The sequence below is a fragment of the Piliocolobus tephrosceles genome, chromosome 14 (assembly GCF_002776525.5).
Source record: "Piliocolobus tephrosceles isolate RC106 chromosome 14, ASM277652v3, whole genome shotgun sequence".
Taxonomy (NCBI): domain Eukaryota; kingdom Metazoa; phylum Chordata; class Mammalia; order Primates; family Cercopithecidae; genus Piliocolobus; species Piliocolobus tephrosceles.
The window spans coordinates 6,013,201-6,029,661 of NC_045447.1; the positions used below are offsets into that span (position 1 = coordinate 6,013,201).

The 16,461-nt window shown below is 45.7% G+C and overlaps 1 protein-coding gene across 6 annotated transcripts in view; it reads left to right on the forward strand.

Annotated features, from left to right (window-relative positions):
* SETX (senataxin) overlaps positions 1-6,653 on the forward strand; it is a 99,338-nt gene extending 92,685 nt beyond the window's left edge. For 2 of the 6 annotated variants that reach the window (XM_026457124.1, XM_026457127.1), the window contains 3 exons: positions 140-227; positions 353-439; positions 5,551-6,653. In XM_026457124.1, the coding sequence (XP_026312909.1) occupies positions 140-227; positions 353-439; positions 5,551-6,297 (922 nt within the window). In that variant the 3' untranslated portion in view covers positions 6,298-6,653. The remainder of the gene's footprint in view (positions 1-139; positions 228-352; positions 440-5,550) is intronic. The other 4 variants (XM_026457125.1, XM_026457128.1, XM_026457126.1 and 1 more) reach the window with 4 other exon arrangements.
* The last annotated feature ends 9,808 nt before the right edge of the window (positions 6,654-16,461 follow it).

Sequence of the window (16,461 nt, forward strand, 5' to 3'; positions counted from 1 at the left end):
TGTCTCACACGGGCACGCTGAGTCATTCTAGAGTCCTCCTGTGTCTCGGGCACACTGAGTCATTGTAGAGTCCACCTGTGTCTCACACAGTGTGTTAAATCATTCTAGACAAAGAAGGAACTCTTTTTTTATTGCCTAGATTCCTGGCAAGTTTGCAGAGATTGAATGTCACCATCACACGAGCCAAGTACAGCCTCTTCATCCTCGGACATTTGAGGACCCTGATGGTAGGTACCAGAGAGCTCAGAAATTTACCCATTGTTACTATTGTTTGTTTGAGTTTTTGTTCTTATTGTCCATCAAAGTGTAAATGATTTCTGGATTACAAAATAATGGTTGTTATGTTTTCCAGCAACTTCTTCCTAGGAGCTTTTGTGTACACGTGAACCATTCGCCTTTTTTCAGCCCAGAACCCAAGTATCTACACTGGGCTCTCAAGGTGACCATTTTAAAACAAATTATCCACATCATAGGATTATTGTTAAGAAGGTATATTAAATCCACAAATGTAAAGTGCCATAGCAATTACTTGGCACTTAGTAAACACTCAGTAAATGTGACTGTTTATTGGCCCAGCTTAATGCCAGAGAGAGTTTGCAGGCGCGTGCTCTGCTCTGCTTTTTTGCTGGCACTGGGAGCCGTGCTGCTCACTCTGTTTCTCCAGCACTTAGCGTCTCCGGCATTCTTCTGCCAGGACAGGCGCCCCTCTGGAAGAGGTGTACGAGTTTCCAACTTTAGTAGACAAATGGTACAACTTAATTCACTGATACCACAGCTAGATGTCTCACGTATTTGCTGTTTGTCTCATTAGGGGTAATAACTTTGTAGGTTTTCTCATTTCTCTTTTTATAAAGTCATTGATTTCATCTAAGAAGAGCCAACTTGGTGGCTGTTTCCCCTGGTTTTGGTTCTTGCCACCAGGTGGCGCTCAGATACACCTTTCTGGTTTCACTCTACTCTATCACCTCCAGCCTTTGTCGTTTGTGTGCCTACTCTGAAGGAAGTTTTAAAAGCTGTGTACCTTTTATTTTTATGTACCTCCCATTTTTAAGTTGATAGAAAAAATCTTTGTAAGTTTAAATATTACTGAAGATTATGTTTCTGATGTATTATCAATATTGACATTTTAAAATACAGCAATTAAAACGATTACATCGCTCTTAAATATATTCAATGGAATAGAAAGCAGTATTATTTTATTTTTTCCTCTCTTTGAAATTGTACTTCTAGGCTGGGTGCGGTGGCTCAAGCCTGTAATCCCAGCACTTTGGGAGGCCGAGACGGGCGGATCACGAGGTCAGGAGATCAAGACCATCCTGGCTAACACAGTGAAACCCCGTCTCTACTAAAAATACAAAAACTAGCCGGGCGAGGTGGCGGGCGCCTGTAGTCCCAGCTACTCCGGAGGCTGAGGCAGGAGAATGGCGTAAACCCGGGAGGCGGAGCTTGCAGTGAGCTGAGATGCGGCCACTGCACTCCAGCCTGGGCGACAGAGCGAGACTCCGCCTCAAAAAAAAAAAAAAAAAAAAAAAAAAGAAATTGTACTTCTATTCCTACTTGTTTGGGATAAGATTCACTGGGGTAATCTCTTTTTAGAATTAAAAGCCTTTATATTAATCTCACTGATCTACATGTCTCTCATGATAATTTCTGTGGAACTGGAAAGTTTAAAAAGTTGTATTCCCCCCACCCCCCCTTTTTTTTGGATACAGGGTCTCACTCTATCACCCTGGCTGGAGTGCAGTGGTGCAATTACAGCTCACTGCAGCCTCCGCCTCCTGGATTTAAGCTATTCTCCCTCCTCAGCCTCCTGAGTAGCTGAGACTACAGACGCATGTACCACCACACCCTGCTAGTTTTTTGTGCTTTTAGTAGAGACAGGGTCTTACCATGTTGTCCAGGCTGGTCTCAAACTCCTGGGCTCAAGTCATCCCACCTTGGCCTAAAAAGTTGATTTTTATAACTACTTGGGGAACCCATGTGAAGGGTGCATGCAACCTCTCAGTGCTTTCTTTGCAACTTCCTGTAAATCTGTAGTTATCTCAAAATATAGGTTTGGATTTTTAAAAATTGCTTTTCCTGTGACCATAAGGATCTGAGTGTTAAAACGTGATCTCTTGTCAGTTGAATAGCCTGTTAACACTTATTTGTACAGTTGAGCAAAACAAGACAAATATTTTTAATATTACAGATTTTGATTGTGGTTTTTTTTTTTTTTTTTGAGATGGAGTCTCGCTCTGTCGCCCAGGCTGAAGTGCAGTGGCTGGATCTCAGCTCACTGCAAGTTCCGCCTCCCGGGTTTACACCATTCTCCTGCCTCAGCCTCCCGAGTAGCTGGGACTATAGGCGCCCGCTACCTTGCCCGGCTAATTTTTTGTATTTTTTAGTAGAGACAGGGTTTCACCGTGTTAGCCAGGATGGTCTTGATCTCCTGACCTCGTGATCCGCCCGTCTCGGCGTCCCAAAGTGCTGGGATTACAGGCTTGAGCCACCACGCCCAGCCTTGATCGTGTTTAAACCTGAAAAGTAAATGAAATGTTACTAGAGATACATCTTTTAGTGATGCCTTGATTAAAGGAGCTTCATGGGCACTACTGCTTTTCATCCTCCCTTTATTTGGCAACTCAGGGTGTTGATGTGTCTTGGCAGTGCACTCTGTGGATGGATGAGGCCCATCGTGATTATGAAGGGTGGAGTGCAGCAGGCAGGGCAGCCCAAGGAGGACATGGGAAGCTGGGGCTTGGAAGTTTATTCCGTAACCCTTTTTCACATTCCGTTTAGACAGTGTTTGGGAGCCCTTGGGTCACACACCCTTCCACAACTGTACGGACCACTGACCTCCAGCTAATGGCACTGACATTGTCTTCACTCTAGGAAGGCAGTGCTACAAAAAGAGACAGACTAGAATATAAAAATTCCCAATTTGTCAGCTGGGCTTTCTAACTTTTTTTGTCCTTGGGCTTTTTCTTTGTTGTTTTGGGGATTTGTTTTGTTTTTAATTTTTTAGCCTAGTTCCCCTTCTGGAAGTGGGATCAATCATTAAAGTGTTTAATTTCCTCTGAAAAACCAAAGCTAATTGTGTCTGCTCAGAACTGTTTTTGTGATCTTAGGAATGGATTAAACACCAAGTTTAGGTGTGCTAAACTTAGCAAAAATAGCAAGGCCATCTGCTTCATGTATGTGTTTGAGCCACAGGCTAAGGATCTCTGAGTGAGAAAGAGAACTGAGCCACAGAGCCTGGCACTCCCTCCACAGACCTGTCTGGAATATGCCAGCCACCGTGCCAAGCATTTTATTCTGGTCACATGACTTTCTCCAAACCTTAAAAAACTACTGTGACGTCAGCTTATTACCGTAGTTTATCAAATTCAACAAACCATTCATTATAATATGCACCACCAGTATTTTATGTACCATTATTAGACTATGATACAGTGCTTTATTTTCACTTAGAACTTTCATATTTATTGAAAGGACTCTTTTAAGACTTGAGACAGATTTTTATCACATTCTTATGCATACATAAAAGAGAAAATACAAGTAAAATAATAGGTTAAGATATTCCTAAAAATATTTCACTTTCAGAATCTAGCACGAATGAATCACTTCCCGGTCCGTAGTCACCAGTGTTGCCATTCATCCTCAGTGCAGTAGTAAGATTGGCAATTTAGCATTTGCTAAGAGTTTCACCATTGTCTCCAGGATTTTCTTAGAACCCTTGATCTCCAGTGTATAAAGTTTTTTTGGTTTTTTTTTTTTTTTTTTTGAGACAGAGTCTCACCCTGTTGCCCAGGCTGGAGTGCAGTGGTGCAATCTCAGCTCACTGCAACCTCCGCCTCCTGGGTTCAGGTGATTCCCGTGCCTCAGCTTCTCAAGTAGCTGGGATTACAGGTGTGTGCCACCACACTTGGCTCATTTTGGTATTTTTAGTAGAGACGGGGGGTTTCACCATGTTGCCCAGGCTGGTCTTGAACTCCTGACCTCAGGTGATCCGCCTGCCTCGGCCTCCCAGAGTGTTAGGATTACAGGCGTAAGTCACTGCGCCCAGCCCAGGGCATAAGTTTTAATGCTGGTGTTTTCTTGTCTTATCAGAAAATGTCTGTAGAAGGTTTTCGGGTGAGATCTTTAAATGGTTTATTGACTAAAAGTCTAAGGGTTATAATTGCCTCATCATGAAATCCCCAAGGACGGGTACATGGCTAAGAGGGTCCCCAAGGTCGGAAATGGTAAAATGTGAAAGCAGTGTGCACTTCAGAATCCATTAAATAAAGTATTACTCCTATTTTACAGATGAGGAAACAGGCTCAGAAAGGTCAAGTGACTTGACTAAGGTCACACAGCAAGTAAATACTGTGCAGCCTCCCTGCTTCCCTGACATATCCTTAGGAATAGTACAGGAACCCCCATGAGAGGGTAGCTATCCCTTTTCTTCTTCTCTTTCTTCTTTCTAAAGAGACCTGAGTTCTAGTGGTTGTAAAGCAGCAGCCTCTTCTGAGGAAACTGTCGGGAAGAGAGGAGAGACGGATGTGTTTGGCGACTTTCCCAAGATGGGATTTTATGTCTTAAGCTCCTCTAGGGAACAGGCAGAAAGTGAGATGCTCTCTTGGAGATCTCAGTGATGAAGATGTTTTAGCCGTTTGGGGTTTGGGAGGCCTTTGGAAATCCAGTGAAAGCCATGGGCCTTTTTCTGGAATAGTCACATGCACTCAGAAGTTTGCTTTCTGAAACCAGACCTTCCTGTTTCAGAATATTAGCCCTGCCAAGTGGTGTAGGCAGTACTCTAGATCACTGTCCAAAGGATCTTTCTGTGATAATGGAAATGTTTTGTGTCTGCACTGCTCAGTACAATAGCCATTAGTCATGTGTGACTGCTGTGTACTTCAAATGTGGCTGCTGCAATTTAGGAACAGAGTTTTATATTTTGTTTTATTTTAATTAATTGAAATATAAATAGCAACATGATGCTCCTAGTGACCAGCGCACACTTGCATTGCATTTGAATGCACTGATAAAAATGGTTGAAGTTCAGCCGGGCGCGGTGGCTCAAGCCCAGCACTTTGGAAGGCTGAGGTGGGCGGATCATGAGGTCAGGAGATCGAGACCATCCTGGATAACACGGTGAAACCCCATCTCTACTAAAAATAAAAAAATGAGCTGGGTGTGGTGGCCTGTAGTTCCAGCTACTCGGGAGGCTGAGGCAGGAGAATGGCGTGAACCTGGGAGGCGGAGGTTGCAGTGAGCCAATATCGCGCCACTGCACTCCAGCCTGGCGACAGAGTGAGACTCCGTATCAAACAAACAAACAAAAAAAGGTTGAAGTACTCCCTTATAGGCTGTGACCAGGTCTTTTCTCTTTTTTTAGGAGTGGGACTTTATCATTTTGTATTCGAATTTATTTTTTCCTTTCATCATTGTCTGACAAGTAATGAATCTTCGGAATCTGTTCATATAATAATATATATTATTTGTTCAGAAATGAAAGCTGGAACTCTGTGCTTCCCAAGCAGTATTTCTTTGGGGCGTAATTCTTTCTCCCTTCTCATTTTCAAGGAAAACCAGCATTGGGATCAGCTGATTCAGGATGCTCAGAAGCGTGGTGCCATTATTAAGACCTGTGACAAAAACTATAGACATGATGCAATGAAGATTCTGAAACTCAAGCCTGTGCTACAGAGAATTCTCACTTACCCTCTTACCATAGCCCCAGAGGTATCCAGACCCCAGGGTGACTTGCCCAGCAGCAAGCTAGACAGTGGATTTGCCGAGACATCTTTTGCTGCTTCTCTGTACCACACACCCTCTGACTCCAAGGAAACTACTCTTACTGTTACTTCAAAGGACCCTGAAAGATCTCCTGTTTATGACCAACTTCGGGACCCACGACTGCTGAAGAGGATGGGCATTGAGGTCAAAGGAGGAATATTCCTATGGGATCCACAACCCTTCAGCCCCCAGCATCCTGGAGCAACACCTTCTGCAGGAGAGCCGAGCTTCCCTGTCGTTCACCAGGACCTGGGCCATGTACAGCAGCCTGCTGCTGTAGTGGCTACTCTGAGCAGCCCCAAACCTCCCGTGCAGGGCGAACCTCCAGCTGCCAGTCCTGAGGCTTCCACGTGTCAGAGCAAATGTGATGACCCAGAAGAGGAGCTCTGTCACAGGAGAGAGGCCAGGGCTTTCAGTGAAGGCGAGCAGGAGAAGTGCGGTTCCGAGACCCCTCACACCAGGAGGAACTCTATGTGGGACAAGAGGAGACTGGAGCAGGAGGACAGCAGTTCCAAGAAAAGAAAGCTTTTATAGAAAAGCCCAATGACATGGGCCGGCAGCCACAGCATATTGTAAACTGAAGATGACCAGCTCGGGGAACCATCTAGATAAGCTTATTTGTTTTTGTAAGGAGCTTGTGTGCTGTTGGAATACACGGAAAATGCATCCTTAACACCTGAGCCTCTGGTCATCTTCAGTACTTTCTGTCCTTTGCAAAAGCTTTTTAGAGGGCATTGTGTATCAGTAATAATGTCCTTGAAGTCAGAGACCGGAAATGTTGATCTCTTACTCTTCTATAGATGAGGAGGTCAGACTGGAGTGAGTGTTGTAAAAGTTGAAATGTGTATTTGTAGGCCGGGCGCGGTGGCTCAAGCCTGTAATCCCAGCACTTTGGGAGGCCGAGACAGGCGGATCACGAGGTCAGGAGATCGAGACCATCCTGGCTAACACTGTGAAACCCCGTCTCTACTAAAAAATACAAAAAACTAGCCGGGCGAGGTGGCGGGTGCCTGTAGTCCCAGCTACTCGGGAGGCTGAGGCAGGAGAATGGCATGAACCCGGGAGGTGGAGCTTGCAGTGAGCTGAGATCCGGCCACTGCACTCTAGCCCGGGCGACAGAGCAAGACTCCGTCTCAAAAAAAAAAAAAAAAAGAAATGTGTATTTGTATAGCAAATAACAAAATCCTTTTAAAATTTAGTAGACTGCTTTTCTTTCCCCTGTTTAAAATGTTAATCATTTTTCGACAGAACAAACTTTATATTAAAAAAAAAAAAGAAAAAAAAAAGATGGGAGGAGGGCAGGTCCTTTCAACCATTGTTAGGGCAAGACAGATTTATTTAACAGCCTAGCTTGGAATAAGCTGAGTTAGTGCTGGTGTCTTTAGCCTAATTAAAAAAAAAAACCCCCCCCCCCCCCCCCCCCCCGCCAAAAAAAACCTGGAGTCTCCTGGGGGTCACTTTGGGCAGCAGAGTTGTGTTAGGTAAAATCCTGCTGACATGGTGCATTTTTAGACACAGGCCCAGGGTATTCTGTTTCTGTGATGAGTTCATTTACCTGTTTAGTATGCACATAGTTCCCTAGCTAAAATCCCTAATCTTGAAAGAGAAGAATATGGAGTGAAAGAATAAGTCTTGAACTATCATTTAAGTGCTCCCAGCATGTTGTGAGCTTTGTGTGACTGGTGAGGTACAGACATGTAGTTGCCAAATGCTAGATTGGCGCTGACTCAGCTGTGGAAGAATCACCTCAGCTTACAGATGTCAGACAGATGTAACTAGTTTTCCAGAAAGCCTGAGAAACTGTGTGTGTAACATTTCCCAAGGGACTCTGGTCACCAGGCAGCCTGGGAACCGCTGGGGCAGGCCAAATAGAATATTTTGGGCGGGAAAGAAGCACCCGGTTTAAAATGAAGAGTAACCAGAGGAGTTCAGAACTGGGAAGAGAGTGGCAGACTTCCTGTCATCTTCAGAAATCATCTACCTGGTGAAAATACATGCTGTTTAGAATATCTGATAGGTGTTTCCAGTTACCGTTAGAGGTGATAGTGTTTTTGTGGGGGAAAAAAATTGGCCATGGTGAATGGAGATCGAGGAGGCTCGGGACAAGGGAGGGGCGGGCTGCTTGATTCTGTCCAGTTTTCCAAGCAGCCACACAGTGAATTGGAGTATCCTAAACATGAGAATGTCCAGCTGACAGTTATAAAAACTAGGGGTCTATAGTGAATGCAGTGCAGCCCCTAACCTCATTTGGGGGTAGGAAAGTAGCTGAAGGTTCATGTGCATTATTTGACGTTTCCCTTGTCATTTTTAAGCAAAAAAGGATTTTGTGTTAGAAATTCTACTTGAGCAGATTATAAAGAGCTTTAAAAAACAACTTTTGCTTGCCAAAGGTTTGAACATTCGATATCATTACCTGTGTCTCTCTCCCTGGTGTCCAGACATCTGACTAATGTCAGCTGAACACTCCTGAAACCCAGGCAGCAGGTGACTTCCTAGAGTGCTTTGTCCCCAGAGGCAGCTGCTGCTTCCTGTGTGGGGGCGGAGAGTTTGTCCTTGGCCATGCAGTGTGTGACAGTTCAGGACGGGGAGGGATGGGCCCCACTCTGTCTGGGTCAGGGGCTTTATCAGCCTCTTCCATGTGCCTTTGGGAAGCAATCTCGTTACTTTAAGTTTACTTTTCTGTTATCTTGATGAAGTGCCCATTTTAGCAGACACTTGTAGTGGTGACCACTTAGGGAACGTACGAACTCCTAAGCTTCCAAAGGGAGGCGTGGCAAAAACAGTTGGGGCCAGGATGTCTCCCACACTGCTTGTGTTAATACTGTTAACACCTGATTTGAGAAAGAAGTTTTCTTTAAAATGCATATTTTGCTGCCACACACTGAACAATATTTTTTCCAGTTAAGTTTGATGCCCGTTCACCTGTTGGTTCACCACTCACCAGATCTGATTCTGCAAGAATCAGTGGTAGAACTACGTCATCCTTTCTAACAAGTGAGCCTGTGTCCTGTGACGGCCTTTGACAGCAGCATGCAGTTGTCCCTGACATTACTTTGGAAACTTCACTCGTTCCAGTTGGTACAAGTATTTGCCAAAGGCATTTCATGTGTTTACCGTGGCCCCTCTCGATGTGGCTGTCAGCGCAGCGTTGTGGAACAGGGCTGTTCTTTTTACAGGGTGTGAAGTGTGGCTCTTTGCTTTGTCTTTGCCATGGCATTAAAAGAGTTCCCTGTCTTCTTTCAGTATTAGTTATTTCAGCATGAATATGTCCTACTTACAAACTTGTTTTGTTTCTTTGTATATAACTTGCCTTGGATTTGTTGTGTGCAGTTTGTTGAGTTGTATGTTTTTGTGAATTATCAGGAGTAAATTTGACAAGTATATGTGAATAACCTCCTGTAAATGAATTTTGTAACAAAAATGTGCTGAACTGTTTTTAAAAGTTGTGCAGATTAGCAATTTTGTGCTATAGCTTTGACTTTTCTGTGCTGTGAATTAATAGCTGGGATTTGGCAAACAGCCCTGTTGTCTTTGTTAAACCCTACATTTTAAGAGGAAATGGCAGAATTAAAAGCAGAAACAAGACGGACATGGATTAGAAGTTATGTATTACTGAAGTAAACTACAAGGTACTAACATCCATTTCGTCTGCCATTTGGTTTGCTTTATGCTGAAATTACTTGGTGGGGATTTGTGTCATTCAGACATAAAAAGTTTCATTATCCAGCCCAGCCCTCCTTCCTAGCTCCTTTTGGACTCTTCTCTGTACAGTAATGAGGTGCATTGAGGCCAGCTGTGCTGTTCAGTTACCGACTGAAGTTTGGTCCAACAGAAATACATGCTCATCATTAGGCCGGAATTGGGGTGGAGGTGAGATAGGAGGAACAGATGGACAGTGACCCGTGAAAGGAGCTCCCAGGGGCACTGGTGGAGGGACAGGGTAGAATTGCTCTGGCCAGGGGTTGCTGATGGTTATAGAAGTGGAACACAGGCCGGGCGCGGTGGCTCAAGCCTGTAATCCCAGCACTTTGGGAGGCCGAGACGGGTGGATCACGAGGTCAGGAGATTGAGACCATCCTGGCTAACACGGTGAAACCCCGTCTCTACTAAAAAATACAAAAAAACTAGCCGGGCGAGGTGGCAGGCATCTGTAGTCCCAGCTACTCGGGAGGCTGAGGCAGGAGAATGGCGTAAACCCAGGAGGCGGAGCTTGCAGTGAGCTGAGATCCGGCCACTGCACTCCAGTCCGGGCGACAGAGCGAGACTCCACCTCAAAAAAAAAAAAAAAAAAGTGGAACACACTTTATAAAACAATAACTTCAGGAAATGTAGTCAGCTTCCCCACCCTTGTGCCTGTTAAAAGGCACTTGACCTTCGCCTCCGTGTCTCCTTCCATACCCAGAAGCGTGTGCACACAGCCCACTTGGCCGGCTTGGTTCGTTCAGTGTGCATACACAAATTACCAGGGAGGGTAAAATGGGGTGTTTGGGACTTAGGGGGAATAATAAATTTGCCCAGTGGCCAGGCGAGAGATGAGTGCTGCATGGTGGTCATTTGTGGAATTTGTTACCGCGGCAGCCTTAGCGAGGGTTTTTGAAGTCAGCAGACATCTCTCTCCTGACCCATCCGCCCCCACAATCGCCCCCACCTCCTGGGGCTCACCATTCATTGAGGAATAAATAATTCAGGGAGGAAACTAAAATTTAGCCTCAGCTTAAATAGAATTGATAGTGTCGTACAGCACCACACAGGCAGTTTCTGTACACAAGGGATCCCTCCATGACTGAAAAGACCTGAGTTATCGTCACCCTGTCCTACTGTACAGAAGGCATTTGCCAAGTCAAATGGCAGAAATGGCATTTGTAGTTTGGGTGTTTGAAACTGCGGGAGGAGGAACTCTGTGGCTGTCCTGTCAGCTCAGTAGACACAGTTGCCTTTGTTTTCAAGCAGCGTTACAACAGAATTGTCAGATTGGTAATTTTCAGCCTTGAGTTTTAACATTAGGGAGCACATTGGGCTCACCTGGGAGACTTTTAAAAAACATTGTGATTGCCCAGGATCCATCCTAACATGACTGATAACAGTGGTTTGTGGGTGCAGCCACTAACCCTGTTTTTGTGGTGGTGTGTGTGTGTGTTGTTTGTTTTTTGGTGTTTTGAGACGGAGCTTTGCTCTGTCTCCCAGGCTGGAATGCAGTGGTATAATCTCGGCTCACTGCCACCTCCGCCTCCCAGGTCCAAGTGATTCTCCTGCCTCAGCCTCCTGAGTAGCTGAGATTACAGGTTCCCACCATCACACTCGGCTAATTTTTGTATTTTTAGTAGAGACGAGGTTTCACCATATTGACCAGGCTGGTCTCGAACTGCTGACCTCAGGTGATCCACCTGCCTCGGCCTCCCAAAGTGCTGGGATTACAGGCGTGAGCCTGCACGCCCAGCCCAGCCCAGCCCTTGGGTTTTTAACTTTTTTTTTTTTTTTTTTTAGTTTTTAAAAATTTTTGCTCTTCTGTTTGCAATTGCTTTTTTTTTTTTTTTTTTTTTTAACTCAGGTTTTTAAAAATTCACTCCCAGATGATTCCGTTGAGCAGCCAGCATGGGAGGCTGGCTCCTTTGAGGTCAGGAGGAAAGAGAAGCTCCAGGAGCCCAGAGAGGGTCATGTGTGCCTTCTTCAGCACCTCATCTCCAGGTACCCTGGACAAGGTGTTCAGAAGGGGGTTTCCAAAGACAGCAGAGCAGAGCCAAGAGAAGGAAAATGAAACAGCTCGGGTGACTCCTGACACCACTGGAAGGGAGAAGGTAGAAGGCTCCCCAAGTCTAGGAAGAGCCGGCATGAATCAGTGTGGCCAATGAGGTCTCAGGCCATCCGTCTTGGGGGTGTTCTCTGGCCGCCAGCAAAGGGATGCCAGAATAGCTGTCCTCTAAGCAAGAAAACACAGTGCCAGCGCTCTGAGTTTGAGGAACCCATGGTGCATGCAGTGAGTGCTTGTGGTCTGCAAGGCATCCGTGCTCCCTGCATCATCTCTGAGTTCTCCCACGAAGCCCATGATGCCCACGCCAGCATTCCCACTGCACAGATTTTTTAAAACAGGATTGCATCAGTGAAATGATTTGCTGAGGATGGTAAAGCTAAGAACTAGCAAAGCTGCTGTTCCAAACTCAGTTCTTATTACCCCAAAACTCTTGCTTATAATCATTACAGTAGGTACCCGAGCAAGACTGAATGCCAAGCTGGCCACACTGCTGCAGAAATAGGCCTTCAGGGGGTGTGACCTGGAAAGGAGGCTAGAGATTGCCTTAGCTCCACCACTGGCGCTGGCCATGGGCCATTCACGGCCTTCGTGGGTTTCCCTTTCTTTGCCTGAAAATAGTAGTTGGGGTTTGGGTTCTCTTCTGATTCTTTTCACCAATAGCTTCCAAAATCCCAGGCCCTGACCTCTGAGGTTCTGGAAAAGGACAAGAAGAGTGTGGTGGGTATATAATTTGTCAATCTGAGCAGGCTCCATTTCTAGAACTCCTTTTATATTTCCCTTTAGACTGGGCCACAGGAGACACTATTTGTGAGATTTGGAAACCAGAAATGAAGAAGCAGCCCTATTCTCATGCTCAGGAAGTTGCCACAGGGACACCAGGCACTACTGTTGTAGCTCACGCCTGTTGTCATGTATCTGCAGGCCCGTTAGCATGGGGCAGCAGACAGGCCCGCAGCTAGGCCTCCTTCCTGTCAAATGGGTGTCTGACTCTCCTTGCTCTCCTCACCTTATACCCTTTTCCCAACTGCCTGCCTGCAGACTCCCACCTTCGGCACCAGAACTGTCCCATTGCCCTCCCTTTTTGATTTTATGGTCATCATATGTAATATATCTACATACATTTATTCATAATAAATATATTTTTTGTGCTTAACAGTCATACAAATTGTAAAGATTTTAAAAGGAAAAAAACCTATTTACGCAGCTATTTAACATGTCTGTAGATTTTCTCCTATTCCTGTTGCCTTCTGGAATCATTTCCCATCAGCTGGAATTATTCATGTTAGAGGAAGTCTGCTGGCAATGATCCTCTTAGTTTTCCTTCATCTGAGAATGTTCTTTATGTCCCCTTGTCCAAAATATTCCTCGAGGAATATTTTGCTGGATATAGATTTCTGGGTTGACAGTGCTTTCCTTTCAAGGTGATGTCCCCTGTCTTCTGTCCCCACCATTCCTGATGAGAAATCTAGTCAAATAATTATTCCCTTCTGCTGTGGACTGTTTGCACTTGCCCAGAATTCCTGTGTTCAAAGTTAATCCCCAACATGCAATAGTAGTGAAGGTGGGACTCAGCATATTCTGTCTGTTTTAAACCAGCTCCTACAACTGCTATGTCCCCAGTGGGGACTCTGTAGGGGGGCTCCAATCCCACATTTCCCCTCCACACTGCCCTAGTGGAGATTCCCTATGGGGGCTCTGCCCCTGTAGCAGGCTTCTGCCCGGACACCCAGGCTTTTCCATACATCCTCTGAAATCTAGGTGGCGGGTGCCAAGCCTCCTTAACTCTTGCACTCTGTATTCCTACAGGCTTAATTAACATCACGTGGAAGGCATCTAGGCTTACTGTGGCTTGTGCTCTGGCTTGTGTTTTTCAGGGTGGTGGCATGAGGCTGGGCATGGTGACTCACACCTGTAATTCCAGCACTTTGGGAGACTGAGGCAGGTGGATCACTTGAGACCAGCCTGACCAACATGACAAAACCCCATCTCTACAAAAAATACAAAAGTTAACCAGGCATGATGGCACATGCCTATAATTCCAGCTGCTTGGGAGGCTGAGGAATGTGAATCGCTTGCACCCGGGAGGTGGAGGTTGCAGTGAGCCAAGATAACACCACTGCACTCCAGCCCAGGTGACAGAGCAAGACTCTGTCTAAAGAGAAAAAAAAAAAAGAAAAGTGATGGCATGAGCAGTATCTGGGGCCCTTTGAGCTGAGGCTGGAGCCAGAGCAGCCAGGATACAGGGAGTAGTATCCTGAGGCTGTGCAGAGCAGTAGGGCCCTGGCCCTCATCCACAAAACCATTCTTCCTTCCTAGGCCTCTGGTCCTGTGATGAGAAGGGCTGCCAGGAATGTCTCTGAAATGCCTTCAAGGCCTTTTTCGCACTGGCTTGGCTATTGGCACTTGGCTCCCTTTCAGTTACGCCAATTTCTCCAGAAAGCGGTTGCTCCACAGCATGCTTCAGTTCCTTTCCCAAAAGACCTTTCTGTTTCTCTGCCACATAGCCAGCCAGAAATTTTCCACATTTTTACATCGAGCTTCCTGTTTGAATATAAATTTCAACTTTAAGTCATTTCTTTGCCCCTGCATCAAAGCATGGGCTGTTAGAAGCAGCCAAGCCACATCTCAAACACTTTGCTGCTTAGAAATTTTCTCTGCCAGATACTCTAGGTCGTCATTCTCAAAGTCAAACTTCCCCAGAGACCTAGGGCATGGAGAGAATGCAGACAAGCTCCTTGCTAAGGCATAACATGCATGACCTTTGCTCCAGTTCCCAGTAAGTTCCTTATTTCCACCTGAGACCTTGGCAGCCTGGACTTCATTGTCTATATCACTATCAGCACTTTGGTTACAACCATTTAACTGGTCTCCAACAAGTTCCAAACTTTCCCTCATTTTCCTGTCTTCTTCTGAGCCCTCCAAACTTTTCCATCTCTGCCTATTACCCAGTTCCAAAGTCACTTCCACATTTTCAGGTATCTTTATAGTAATACCCCACTGCTGGTACCAATTTTCTGTATTAGACCATTCTTGCTGCTATAAAGAAATACCTGAGATGGGGTAATTTATAAGGAAAAGAGTTTAATCGTCTCATGGTTCTGCAGGCTGTAAAGGAAGCATAGCACTAACATCACTTGGCTTCTGGGAGGCCTCAGGGAGCTTTTACTCATGGTGGTAGGTGAAGCAGGAGCTTGCATATCACATGGCAAAAGAAGGAGTGAGTGAGAGGGGAAGAGAGGGAGACAGAGATGGGGGAGAGGTGCTACACACTTTTAAATGACCAGATCTTGTGAGAGCTCACAAAGACAGCACCAAACCATGAGGGATCCGTTCCCATGATCCAAACACCTCCCACCAGGCCCCACCTCCAGCACTGGAGATTATGATTCACCATGAGATTTGGGTGGGGACAGATGTCCACACTATATCAAATGGGGACAAATATCCAAACGATATAATTCCACCCCTGCCTCCCCAAATCTCATGTCCTTCTCACATCGCAAAATACAATGCCTTCCCAGTAGTCCCCCAAAGTCTTAATTCATTCCGGCACTAAATCTAAAGTCCAAAGTCTCATCCAAGACAAATCCCTTCCACCTATAGCGTGTAAAATAAAAAAAAAAATCATTTACTTCCAAGATACAACGGGGGTATAAGCATTGGGTAAATATTGCCATTCCAAAAGGGAGAAATCAGCCGTAAGAAAAGGGCTACAGGCCCCATGTGAGTCTGAAATCCAGCAGGGCATTCACTAAATTGCAGAGCTCCAAAATAATCTCCCTGACTCTATGTCCCACATCCAGGGCACACAGGTATGAGGGATGGGCTTCCAAGGCGTTGGACAGCTCCACCCCTGTAACTGTGCAGGGTTCATCCTCTGTTGTTGCTGTCACAGGTTGTTGAGTGCCTGTGGCTTTTCCAGGAGAAGGCGCAAGCTGCCAGTGTATTTACCATTCTGGGGTCTGGAGAGTGGTGGCCCCCTTCTCACAGCTCCATTAGGCAGTGTCGCAGTGGAAACCCCACATTTCCCATCCACCCTGTCCTAGCAGAGGTTCTTTGTGAGGGCTCTGCCCCTGAAGCTGGCTTCTGCCTGGACACTCAGGCTTTTCCATCTATCCTCTGAAATCTAGGCAGAGTGTGCCAAGCCTCCTTAACTCTTGCACTCTGTGCACCCACAGGCTTAACACCACTTGGAAGATGCCAAGGTTTACAGCTTGCAACATCTGAAGCAGTGTCCTGAGCTATATCTGGGATCCTCTGAGCCAAGGCTGGAGTAGGAGTGACCTGGGCTGTGGGGAGCAGTGTCTCAAGGCTACTAAGGCAGCAGGGCCCTGGGCCAGACCCATGACACCATTCTTCTCTCCTAGGCTTCTGGGCCTGTAATGGGAGGGGCTGCCGAGAAGGCCTCTGAAATGTCTTTGAGGCCTTTTCCCCATTGCCTTGGCTATTAGCACTTGGATCCATTTTAGTTATGCAAATACCTCTAGCAAGTGGTTGCTCCAGAGCCTGCTTGAATTCCTCTCTTGAACAAGATTTTTTTTCTTTGCCAGATGGCTAGGCTGCAAATTTTCCAAACTTGTATGCTCTGCTTCCCTTTTAAATATAAATTCCAACTTTGAGTCATTTCTGTGCTCCTGCATCTGAGCATAGGTTGCTGGAAGCAGCCATACCACTCTTAAACACTTTGCTGCTTAGACATTTCTTTCACCAGATACCCCAGATCATCAGGCTCCAGTTCAAATTCCTACAGATCTCTAGAGCATGGACACAATTCAGCCAAGTTCTTTGCTAAGGCATAACAAGGGTGGACTTTGCTTCAGTTCTTAGCAAGTTTCTCATTTCCATCTGAGATCTTGGCAGCCTGAACTCCACTGTCTAGATGGCTATCAGTGTTTGGTGTTGCAACCATTTAACCAATCTCTAAGAAGTTCCCAACCTTTCCTTATCTT